Consider the following 13,367-nt stretch of genomic DNA (forward strand, 5'->3'; position numbering starts at 1 on the left):
ACTTTTTGCTTTAATCGGTGATCACAGGTGGCTACAATCTATACCAGGGTTTCTCAGCTAGGGTTCCTCCAGTGGTTGCTAGGGGTTCCTTGAGCAATGAGCAACTTCTGCCTCTCAGATAAGTTCCCACTGACTCTATTGATCATTTTAGCTATCTGTAAGGGGGTATTTCTTCCCAATGACCTCAAGTGTAAGGAGCATTCTTCCCACTGACCATCACACTAATGCATCATGAGGTGTAGATATAGTAAGTATTAGCAGGGGCTCCCAAAGACAAGAAATGTTGTTTCAAGGGTTCCTCTGTATTGAAAAGTTTGAGAAAGGCTGCTCGGTACAGATTAATTTACTTGTGCTAGTTCCATGAAAAAATGTATTTATTGCATTGGTATACTAGAGCTTCCCATTTTCATGACAGGTAGCACCCCCAGCTTTTATTTTTCTAACCATCAAAACTGTTGATCACATGGATTATGCTTTACACTTTTTGAAGTTTTACTGTAAGTACTTATAGCTATTACATTTATGTGTATCATACTATCTCCTTTCATCTCTTCAAAGGATATGAATTACTCTGAACTTTCCCTAGTTTTATCATTCAAAACCTTTAATGACCACTTTTGAAATAAAAAATTAATACATTTTTAATTTTCTAGTGAATGTATAACTGACTTAAATGTTTCCTCTTATATATATTTTTGCCTGAAGTACTACATTAACAGAGGCGAAAAGTTTTAACTTTGATAAAAGCTTTCTATGGTTCAATTTTAATTAAACTGGAAAAAAAAAATTCTGCAAAGCAAGCAGTATTATAAATTAACTAGATATCTGTACAAAAACTGAGCACTTCTGCTCTGGTCACTAATTTTGTTTGTGACTTTGGGGAGATTTACTTAAACTTGAGCTCTCAGAATCTGGCGCAGTTGTGCATGATAGCCAATCAGCTTCTAACTTCAGCTTGTTTAATTCAGCTTTGACAAAAACCCTGGAAGCTGATTGGTTTCTATGCAGAGCTGCACCAAATTTTGCCCTCCAGTTTTAGTAAATCTTCCTCCAGTGTAGTTGGAGAACTGGAGATGCTAGGTCATGGTAAGCACCGTATGAACTAAACCATTCCCATGTCAGCACTTTGACATCTTTTGGTTTTTCCTCCAGGTCTTCGATGCTGGAGACTACTCGCTGTTGTGTTCTGTCCCAAGTGAAGATGGTCAGATGTGGACTGGAGGGGATTTTATTTCTGCAGATAAAGTTATCATCTGGACTGAAGACGGGCAAAGCTTTATTTACAAACTTCCAGCTAGGTGAGTTGGTCAGATTTGCACTATAACCCTGTTGAGCTACTCCTGATTGTTTGTTATAGTAGTAGCCCCTGGTTAAAGCAGGAAAACATTAATAATTATTGGCTGACAGAGTAATTGTGATTTGCAAGTTTTGTTTCTAGATAAAATACTGGATCTGAATTCCTTTAGACCCCTTTCACACTGGAGGCATTTTTTTAGGCGCTTTAGCGCTAAAAATAGCGCCTGTAAAGAGCCTGAAAAATGCCTCGTCTGCAGTCCGTGTGAAAGCCTGAGTGCTTTCACACTGGAACGGTGCGCCGGCAGGACGTTAAAAAAAAACAAAAAAAAAAAAAAAAAAAAAAAAACCCTGCAAGCAGCATCTTAGGGGCGCTTTAGGAGCGATGTATACACTGCTTCTAAAGCGCCCCTGCCCATTGAAATCAATAGGCAGTGCCTCTGCGCTTTGCGGGCGCTTTTAAACCCTTTATTTGGCCGCTAGCTAGGGTTAAAAGCGCCCCGCTAGCAGCCGAAAAGCACCTCTAAAATGGCGCTTTACCGCTGATGCCCCCACGCTGTCAGTGTGAAAGTGCCCTTAAGAAAATACACACATTTGGAGAGGGAGAATAAATGTCAAGTAGTTCCTACAGCCAGGACAGGTTTTTTTTTTTTTTTTTTCTTAGCTTCCAAAGCCAACAGGGCTACTAATATGCAAATCGGAAGATTATTTAAATGGAACATTACTGAGAGAAATATGGAGGCTGCCAATGCAAAACATTGACATGGAATAGGCCAGTGTTTCTCTACTCTAGTCCTCAAGGCGCCCCAACAGGTCATATTTTCAGGATTTCCCTCAGATGAAACGACTATGGTAATTACTAAGGCAGTGAAACTGATCAAATCACCTGTGCAAAATAATGGAAAGCCTGAAAACATGACCTGTTGGGGATGCCTTGAGGACTGGAGTTGAGAAACGCTGGAATAAGCTCATGGAGCTGAAAAGCCAGAGTAAGGTCAGAGGTCCTTATCTCCTTGCTTGTTCTGTATCAGTGACTCATAGTACTGATACCACTGGACCAGAATGTCAGCCAGGAATTTAGCTGATTAGAACTTTATGGAAGGGAGGTCAGGGGTGTCAGCCTCCATACTTCCTCAGTACATCCTTCCTTTAGCCTAGGTTCACATTGGTCCGATTTGGCATGTGACTTTGCGGCGCTGCACCGATTCCCAAAAGTAGTTTCTGTACTACTTTTGTCGACTTTGATGGGGCGATTTGTATACACATCTGTGCAGGATTGGACTGCATTGCCGGGTGGAAATCGTGCGAGTTCAGCTAACCCACAGCAATGTGAACCTAGGCTTAAACCTTACATCCCAAATGCACTGTTTTCTGTGCCTGACAGTTTTGGTGATGGTTATTGAAGTGGGGATTTCCCCTGGGCTTTGGAGAGCTTTCCTCTCACTTCCTGTTGCGTCCCTGGGACAGGAAGTGAAGGGAAATCTCCCCGACATACAAAAAAATCTGTATTGACCGAGTAAGACTAGCAACTACCTTACCCATTGCCTTAAATCAACTTCGGGCACATGAAAAAACCCCCCAAAAAACCCTTGTAGCCCCCCCCCCCCCCCACTGCTTAGGTTAAATGTATGTTCTGTCCAAAGTGTACAGGAAGAGGCTGCATTATTTACCTTACGCCAGCACTCTGCTCTTCTCCCTGAAGCTCTGTGGGTGGTCTATCTGTCTCATCACATACAATGGGCTGGGTTCATACTAGTGCGAATTTCAATGCGGTTTCCCCGCATCCAAATCGCATGACAGGAGATTGTGACTGGCTCTCATTGGAGCCGGTTTACACATCTCTGTGGCAGCTTGCAGAGCAAATTACATGGGGGGTCCTGTGCGTCTTTGGCTCAGTTTTCAGGTCCGAATTCAGGCAAAAATTCAGGCCTAATGCATCCCTGAAATGGAGAATAAGGACGCACCGAACCCCTGCTGTCAGCTGCATCGGTATTCCATGTGAACCCAGCCTTAATCATGTATTGTATGTGGTGGGAGTGTGGATATGTGACCATGGCTGGAAGCAACTTTGAGAGAAGGCCAGGAACACCACTGGAGGGGGAGCCTTTTGAAGTGAGGAAAAAGGTAACCTATACAGTCTCCTTTGCAACCCTCTTGACTTAATGAGGATTTAACCTTTTGCAGGGTGTGGGGCCTGGAGTTGTCTGGAGTTGAGGCTTTACTGTTGTTAGTTCCTTGGTAGATAAAACAATCAACAGTGCTGATGTCTTAAAGGTGCATGAAAAAAATAACGATTTGATTTCCTTTAGTAACCAATTTGATTCCAGTTTTGTTTAGAAACACTTTTAATTGGTTGTTTTAGATAAAATATTTATATTTTGACCTTGCACTATGGATATTGCAGTGAATCTGTCTGTGATGTGTGCTGATTTTATCTTCTTTACTGTCCACTTAAAAGGAGGAAAACATTTTGTTCTGATATTTGTTTTTTAGCTGTATTCCTGCCAGCGATTCATTCCGAATTGATGTTGGGAAAGCAGTGGAGAATTCTATTCCCCCATTACTGTACAGCGTCATGCCGAAGGAGGGCAAAAAGGTTTGTGTCTGCCTGGGTACTGAAAAACATTGGGACAATCTGGTGTACATCAAGGTTTGCCAAATAAGGGCATGGGTATACATAGTTGGTGAGGTTGAAAAAAGACACAAGTCCATCAAGTCCAACCTATGTGTGTGATTATATGTCAGTATTACATTGTATATCACTGTACATGCAGTAGTAGTGGATTCCATTTGGCATTCTAAATTCCAACAGTTTATACTCTGCATGTTCCCTCATTATTTCAGACTATATTCTAGCCAATACCACATACTTACACACACACATATATAGATATAGATATAGATATAGATATAGATATAGATATAGATATAGATATAGATATATATCTGTGAGCCGGGCCTTCTCATCCAACATCAGTGCCTGACCTCAGATATGCGCTTCTAGAAGAATGGTCAAACATTCCCATAGATACACCGCTAAACCTTGTGGACAGCCTTCCCAGAGGAGTGGAAGCCATTATAGCTCCAAAGGGTTGGCCAATTCAATATTGAACACTACAGACTAATGCCCTGTACACACGATCGGACATTGATCAGACATTCCGACAACAAAATCCATGGATTTTTTCTGACGGATGTTGGCTCAAACTTGTCTTGCATACACACGGTCGCACAAAGTTGTCAAAAATCCAATCGTTCTGAACGCGGTGACGTAAAACACGTACGTTGGGGCTATAAACGGGGCTGTAGCCAATAGCTTTCATCTCTTCATTTATTCTGAGCATGCGTGGCACTTTGTGTGTCGGATTTGTGTACACACGATCGGAATTTAACCGATCGGATTTTTGAAATTTTATATCCTGCTCTCAAACTTTGTGTGTCGGAAATTCTAACGGAGCCCATGCACGATCGGAATTTCTGACAACACAATCCGATCCGACCGTGTGTACAGGGCATAAGACTGGGACGCCATTAAAGTGTGTGTATATATATATATATATATATATATATATATATATATATATATATATATATATATATATATATATATATATATGTGTGTGTAATAAATATATATACATACACACTGAGCAAAATTATGAACGTAACACTTTTGTGTTTGCCCACATTTAACATGAGCTGAACTCAAAGATCTACGACTATGTACTTAAAAGACCTAATTTCTCTCAAATATTGTTCACAAATCTGTGTTAGTGAGCACTTCTCCTTTGCTGAGATAATCTATCCACCTCACAGGTGTGGCATATTTTACAGGACACAAGCAACAACCTGTTGCTTGTGTCTATGGGAAGTAGATGTGCTGCACTGTGTGAGGCAAATGGTGGTCACACCAGATACTGACTGGTTTTCAGAACCCCCCCAATACAGTAATACTGCACATTTTAGAGTGGCCTTTTTATTGTGGCCAGCCTAAGGCGCACCTGTGGAATAATCATGCTGTCTAATCAGCACCTGGATATGCCGCACCTGTGAGGTGGATGGATTATCTTGGCAAAGAAAAAGTGCTCACTAAAACAGATTTAGGTCCCTTTCACAATTATACAACTTCAAAGTCGCTTGATTTTACCGCGATTTCGTGGCGGCTATTTTGCCGCGATTTCACTGCGATTTGGGAGCAGTACTACTTTGTACGACTTTGCCACAACTTTGGCATTAACAAATGAAAACATACAGTAATTGGTATGAATCATGAGGGGGAACTCTGCGCCAAATTTTAAATAAAAAACGGGCGTGGGTCCCCCCCCCCAAGGGCATACCAGGCCCTTAGGTCTGGTATGGATTGTAAGGGGGAACCCCCTCTGCAGAAAAATCGGCGTGGGGGTCCCCCCAAAATTCATACCAGTCCCTTATCCGAGCACGCAGCCCGGCCGGTCAGGAAAGGGGGTGGAGACGAGCAAGCGCCCCCCCCCCCCTCCTGAACCGGGAGGGCGCTCAACATGGGGGGGTGCACAGGTTTTTAAAGTAATTTTATTAGGCAGCTCCGGGTCTTCTTCCGACTTCGGGGGTCTCCTCCCGGTGTCCTGATCTTCTGCCGGCTCCTCCGTTATCTTCTGCAGCTCTTTTGCTAGCGGTGGCCCGGACTTCTGCCTTCTGCCTTCTTCCCTCTTCTTCCGACGTTGACATGACGCTCTCTCCGGCTGGAATGCTCTCTGAGCGCTCTGATGTGACTTATATAGGCGGTGACCCCGCCCCCTTATACCGTCACAGTCCCTGGGCATGCTGGGACTGTGACGTTTTAGGGGGCGTGGTCACCGGGTGATGTTGACCCAGCCCCCTTATGACGGCACAGTCCCAGCATGCCCTGGGACAGTGACCTCATAAGGGGGCGGGGTTACTGCCTATATAAGTCCATTGTGGAGCGCTCAGAGAGCATTCCAGCCGGAGAGAGCGTCGTGTCAACATCGGAAGAAGAGAAGAGGGAAGAAGGCAGAAGTCCGGGCCACCGCTAGCAAAAGAGCTGCAGAAAATAGCGGAGGAGCCAGCAGAAGATCAGGACACTGGGAGGAGACCCCCGAAGTCGGAAGAAGACCCCGGAGCTGCCTAATAAATTACTTTATTACTTTACTTTAAAAACCTGTGTACTGTGTTTTTTCATTGACACTTTTTCCCTATATTTTATTTATATTTATATATATAATATATAAATATACTGCGCTATTAACGGACAATACGCTAAGCTGCGACTAAAAAGCGTTATACAACACTAAGCAGAAATAAAAAGCAGTCACGCTGTAAATAATTGAAATCATGAAACAGTGTGATGTAATGTGTACTCACAATGTGTACCAATATGCTGCACTAAGTGAACCTGAAATTAGCAGATCCACTCTGTGCAAATATACGTGAATGAATAGCTGAGCTGAAAAGTGATGCTCAATAATCTACATCAGGGATATGCAATTAGCAAACCTCCAGCTGTTGCAGAACTACAAGTCCCATGAGGCGTAGCAAGACTCTGACAGCCACAAGCATGACACCCAGAGGCAGAGGTATGATGGGACTTGTAGTTTTGCAACAGCTGGAGGTCCGCTAATTGCATATCCCTGATCTACATGATAAGTCAAAATATACTGCAATAAAAAAGTGGAAATACAACCGTGATGAGCTGGTGAAATATAAAGTGCCAAGTGGTGAAAATTAGGATGAATATTGAAAATCAAATACTAAACAATAAAACAAATCGTGACTGAGTGAAAGAAGTCCATATATAACGATACTTATAGATAATCAAAAGGCCATATCATGATGATAATTAGTCCATATGAAAACTAGTGATTCTTCAATGGTGATGTGTTTGCAGGATTCCCAAAGAAAGTGACAAGTGAAAAATGTCTCCACCACAGTAAACACTGCCGCTTACCAGAACTCAGTGGTCCCTTATTATAGGGGACCACACAAAGCGAGTGGCTGTAACCCCAGCCCAGAAGCTCTCTGGCATACACTGGGCTCCTCAGTCTCAATTAGGGTAACCCCTCTATGGGGACCCCCAGGCCACCAGAACTAGTGTCCCTATAGAATAATTTCCCCTCTCTTACTTTTCAGGGCATAACCCAAAATTTGGAATTTTCTTTCACTTTCAGTGATAACAGTAAACAGGACAAATAAAGAGGGTAAATCTCCTTAATGGGGGCACAGACAGCAATAAAAGCTGACGTGTTCTAATCCCTCTCCACTCTGTCCAAAACTTAAAAAATAAGTTTTACATTTAGTTATACTTTAAAACCCTAGCCACATTAATCTTTACATTTTGTATCATGCTTAACCGCTTCAGCCACGGTAGATTTTACCCCCTTCCTGACCAGAGCTTTTTTTGCGATTCGCCACTGCGTCGCTTTAACTGACAAGTGCGCGGTCGTGCGACATGGCTCCCAAACAAAATTGACGTCCTTTTTTTCCACAAATAGAGCTTTCTTTTGGTGGTATTTGATCGCCTCTGCGATTTTTTTTTTTTTATTGTTTGCGCTATAAACAAAATAAGAGCGACAATTTTGAAAAGAAAGCATTATTTTTTACATTTTGCTATAATAAATATCCCCCAAAAATATATAAAAAAACATTTTTTTCCCTCAGTTTAGGCCGATCGTATTCTTCTACATATCTTTGGTTAAAAAAAATCGCAATAAGCGTTTATTGATTGGTTTGCGCAAAAGTTATAGCGTTTACTAAATAGGGGATAGTTTTATGGCATTTTTATTAATATTTTTTTTTTTACTAGTAATGGCGGCGATCAGCGATTTTTATTGTGACTGCGATGTTATGGCGGACATGTTGGACATTTTTGACACATTTTTGGGACCATTGTCATGTATGCAGCGATCAGTGCGATTAAAAATGCACTGATTACTGTGTAAATGACACTGGCAGTGAAGGGGTTAACCACTAGGGGGCGGGGAGGGTTAAGGGTGTCCTAGGGGAGTGATTACTAACTGTAGGGGGATGGGCTAGCAGTGTCATTACTCTGATCACAGCTCCCGATGACAGGGAGCTGTGATCAGTGACACTTGTCACTAGGCAGAACGGGGAGATGCTGTTTACATCAGCATCTCCCCGTTCGTCCTCTCCGTGAGGCGATTGCGGGTATCCCCGTGGCGATCGAGTCCGCGGGACCCGCGACCCGACTCATGGAGCTCCAGGCCGGCACGCGCGCACGCAATGGCACGGCGGGGAATTCAAATGGACGTACCTGTAAGTCCATTTGCCCAGCCGTGCCATTCTGCCGACGTACATCGGCGTGCGCCAGTCAGGAACCGGTTAAAGGGACACTGTTCCCTTCCCCATCCCTTTTTTTTTCATTCCATGTCCTTGTTAAAGTCCCCTTTTGACCAACTAATGCTTGCCTTTCCTTCAATTCCCCTGGCACCAAAATACCAGGTGTCAGCGGATGTTGGGGCCTAGAGGAAGTGGTGGTATCACCCTTACCATCATGTGACAGTGCTTGGGTCATAAAATTTGGCCTTTAGGTCAGAGTACTGTCACATAGGAGGAGGTCACATACTCCACCATACCCAGATTTGTGCCAGTTCGTCCTCACCATACGTGCATGAAAACTGATGGGAAAACCGCACAGATTGCACTTGTAGAGACATCAGTTTCACATCGGTTCATGCGTGTCAATTATGTGCCATGTTCACACAAATGTTGATGTCATGTCAGTTTTTTCCCATGCAGAAAACTGCAAACATGTTGCAGATTCCTGCCAGTGTTGTGGTGTGACCAGGGCACATATAGAACAATTGTGTTTTTTTTTTTTTTTTGGGGCCTTTACAGAACGCGTGCAGAAAAACGGATGTCTCTGCACCATGGTGTGAATGAGCCCCTAGAGCTAGTTTACACTTGCTTCAAAACATGGCTTCGGACACCCTTTTCTTATACAGGCTCTCTGAACGCCAGTCAAAGCCCCCGTCACTAAATAAAATGGTTAACTGACAGTCCTGTTTACACCTTGCTTTTGCTTGGTGCTTAGGTGGGGCTTAGGTGGGGCTTAGGTGGGGCTTAGGTGGGGCTTAGGTGGGGCTTAGGTGGGGCTTAGGTGGGGCTTAGGTGGGGCTTAGGTGGGGCTTAGGTGGGGCTTGGATGAGGCTTTGGTGGGGCTTTGAGGCTTTGATGGGGCTTCAAGTGAGCTTTGCCATAGACTTCTATGGAGACTTTGAAGCACCACTAAAGCTACATTGTGTATAATTTTTTAAGCAAGGCCAAAGCAAAAGCAAGGTGTAAACAGGACTGTAATGCGTCATTCTCACAAGGCAAATCCGCTGCTACGGAGTCCGCCTCTGTCCGCCAGCTTAGCGGGAGATCTCTCCGTTGAGCTTCCGCTGAGCTGGAGGATGACCGGTCCCTCTCTGCTCACTGAGCAGGGAGGGGCTTGTTGAGTGCCGCTGGTTGCTATGGAGAGATCGGATCTCACCCGATCCGCCAGTGACGGATATGAACGTAGGGCCATCCGTCTGATTTTAGCAGATGGGACCGGGTCGGATGTCAGCGGACATGTCACCGCTAACATCCGTCGCTCCATAGACTAACATGGAGCGCCCGTTCAGGTCCGCCAACAAAACTGACAGGTGGACCTGAACGGTCCAACAGTGTGAAAGGGGCCTAGGGTAACCATTTTATTTAATGACAGGAGCTTTGACTGCTGTTCAGAGCGCTTTATTTAACAAAGCCTTTCCGAAGCCTTGTTTTGAAGCATGTGTAAATTAGTTGGTAATGTCTGTTGAAGCCAAAGCAAGTGTAAATGAGCCCTTTAAGTGCAACTATACTTCCTTTTTCTTTATAGCCAAAGGAGCTGCCATCTTAGCCTCTTTGGTTCACTGTGTTACCATTGTGTCTTACATGTGATCAGTTACAACTTCAGCCATTTGATGGGTTGAGAGATCAATTAAAATCTAACACAGGCACACGAGTAACCGTTATAATTCAAGCCATGCCTTGAATTTAACTGAGTTTGTAAACTGCTAAATCAGTAGGCTTTGTTTAGGGAGAGGAAGGATATGCAGCGGATCACTGGAAATGTACCGGTGGATGATGGCTTTGGCCTGAAAGTGACAGTGTCTCTCTAGCTTCTCAGTGAGTGGCCATTAGTTTGGTAATTTTTTGGGGAAAATGTTTTAATTTTAAAGTGTTAATTTGCGATATGACAGGGACTGGAGAGGTTTGACGTTGAAGCTGTAGTCCAGGTTCCAGCATGTGAGCACCTGTCTGACCAAGAGAAAGTCTTAGAGCTGTACACGCCGCGGACTCTGCTTCACATGCAGCCCCCTGAATTCATAGTAAGAGTGTGTAATACCTGTGTGAGATTCCTGACTAATCCCTGTGTAATGTGCAGTGGTTAATACAGCATGGTGTGATATTTGGGACTTTACTGAACTTGCATGTTGTTGACCACTGTCCACTTCCTTCCCTCTCTTCATTGCGGTGCTTGTATTGTGCATGCTGTTGAATTGTGAACCAGTATATCTTTATTACATGGTAATGTGTATGGTGACTCTAAGCCCTCAATTGCACAAGCCTTCTGCATTTGTTTTATTTTAAATACAGGAGAAATTGATCTGGATATCATTAAAAAAAAAATACTTTTATAATCCCTAGATCAAGTTTTTTTGGTGTTTTAAATATACTTGCATTTACATGCAATTAGATGCGTTCAGAAGATCTAATCTGCAGCTGGAAGCACAGATTTATGCACCTAAATTAGTTTTCTCTTTATAATCATTACATGCATGTTATCTGTGCGGTTAAAAATGTCTTATAAGTTCATATCTGCACATGCCATGAGATTAAACCTTTGCATTAGTGTTTTTAATAAATTTTCTTTTAAAATGGTTGTAAACCTCAGACATGAAATATGAACAAAGCAATATCACTCTATAGTGTACTTGTCTTAATTAGGAGCACTAAGTGTCATTTTTGTCTGCTGCCCTGTTCCTCTGCTATCAGCATGAGACACTTCTGACTTTTTCCTGACACCAAGAGGAAAAAAGTGACAGAGGAGGGAGGTCCAGCTGATTGACAGCCTCAGCTCTGTTTCTGTGTTCTCTGTGAAAGGGGTGTGTCCCTTCCCTCTAATTAGCCCGCAGAGCTCTCCTCATTTCTGCAGAGTGTAACTTCAGCTCTCCAACCCTTTTTTTCTGAACGCTCAGATAAGCTTAAAAAAAATTCTGGGCTTTGAACTGATGTAGGGAAGAAAAAAATGCAGATAGACAGGTACAACTTATGTAGGAGGATTTGTTTCATCCCTGTGTATAATCTGTAGGTAGTCGCTTCCCTGGGTATATGTAATTGTTTAAAACCACTTCCCGACTGCCCACCGCACGTATACTGTGGCAGGGTGGCCTGGCTGCGCGAAATGACTTTCCTGTATGTCGTTTTGTGCATGAGATACTGTGGGCACGATGTCTGCTGGCCACCCACAATCGCAGTACAGAGAGGAAGAAGGGGGATCTGTAAACGAGGCTGATCCCCATTCTGACAGGGGACAACATAGAGATCTGCTATTCCCAGTGATCAGGAACAGCGATCTCTGTGTTGTCCCAGTGAGCCCATCCCCCGCACAGTTAGAACACACCCAGGGAACACAGTTAACCCTTCGATTGCCCTCTAGTGTTAATTCCTTCCCTGCCAGTGTCATTTATACATCAGTGCATTTTTTTTAGCAATGATCTGGTGTCACTGGTCCCCAAAAAGTGTCACTTGGGGTGAGATTTGTCCACCGCAATGTTGCAGTCCCGCTACAAATTGCAGATCGCCACCATTAGCAGTAAAAACCAATCAATATTTGCTTATTGGGATTTTTTTTTACCAAAAAATGTAAAATACATATTGGCCTAAACCAGGGGTAGGCACCCTCGGCCCTCCAGCTGTTTTGAAACTACAAGTCCCATGAGACATTGCAAGACCCTGACACTCACGGGCATGACTCCTAGAGGCAGAGGCATGATGGGATTTGTAGTTTCACCACAGCTGGAGGGCCGACGTTGCCTACCCCTGGCCTAAACTAATGAAATAATTCATTTTTTTACATTTTTTTTTTTCCTTTTTTTTTTTTTTTGGATTTGTTTTATAGCAGATAGTAAAACATATTAGATAGATAAAAGGGGATTTTGCGAGCCACAATGGTATATTGCCTCAAATGTGGAAATCACCTAGCTGCCCGCGCAGAACACGTTTCATATGCCGTGCAATACAATGTATAAAAAAGATACGCTGCGCAAAGGTGAAAATATCAATCTGGAGATTATTAATGCATATGAGGTATACTGAATATACTGCAAAAGCAGCTTATTCAGCCACAGCAAGGCATAAAGGATATAGATAAAAAAACAAGTGATTTTAAAGTGCAATGTGTAAATAATATACTAGATGTATATCATTAGAATGAGAGTAGCGATTACTGAACTACTACCTGTATATATAATGGATGAAAAAATCATTTTATATAGTCTGAAATTTACCGTGTGAAAAAATAAAAAAAATAAAAAAATATATATAAATATATTACAGTGATAAGTGCAAAATACAACAAAGTGCCAAGTGCCACACAATGAGTGTGAATATCAAATCCAAGATGTGGTACGTGATTATTAAAGTCCAATTTATAAAAGAAATGCACATAAAGTCCATAAAAACAGTTCATAAAAAATCCAACATGCGTGCATTAATCTTAGTGCTCAGAATTCCATGCTCAAGTGCCATCCAGTGACCCCCCGGGGACAGCCGCTCACCTCAGAGCGTGCGACTCAGCTGTGAGACTGAGTCTAAACACGCTTATGAGCCATCCCACGGCTCAGTGATGGAATCCAGATACACAGTTTTCCGCAGCAACTCCACAGGTAGGAATAAAGGAAAAGAAAAACTTGATAGTGTGATATCGTTTATAGATACATATTAGGTTAAAAGCTCCCTACATTAGGGTACTCACATTTGCAAGGTGCGTGAGTGCACCAGTCTGATAACAGGCTCCAAAGTTTGCCTGTCAGTAGGGATAAGCTGTGCATCGC

General features: G+C 43.0%; 1 protein-coding gene across 2 annotated transcripts in view; it reads left to right on the plus strand.

The window, feature by feature from the left end:
- The window catches only part of WDR7 (WD repeat domain 7), a 586,970-nt gene that overhangs the window by 40,231 nt on the left and 533,372 nt on the right, over positions 1-13,367 (plus strand). For both annotated transcript variants that reach the window (XM_073620215.1, XM_073620224.1), the window contains exons 8-9: positions 1,153-1,298; positions 3,787-3,889. In XM_073620215.1, the coding sequence (XP_073476316.1) occupies positions 1,153-1,298; positions 3,787-3,889 (249 nt within the window). The remainder of the gene's footprint in view (positions 1-1,152; positions 1,299-3,786; positions 3,890-13,367) is intronic.

This window comes from Aquarana catesbeiana, linkage group LG01 (genome assembly GCF_042186555.1).
Source record: "Aquarana catesbeiana isolate 2022-GZ linkage group LG01, ASM4218655v1, whole genome shotgun sequence".
Taxonomy (NCBI): domain Eukaryota; kingdom Metazoa; phylum Chordata; class Amphibia; order Anura; family Ranidae; genus Aquarana; species Aquarana catesbeiana.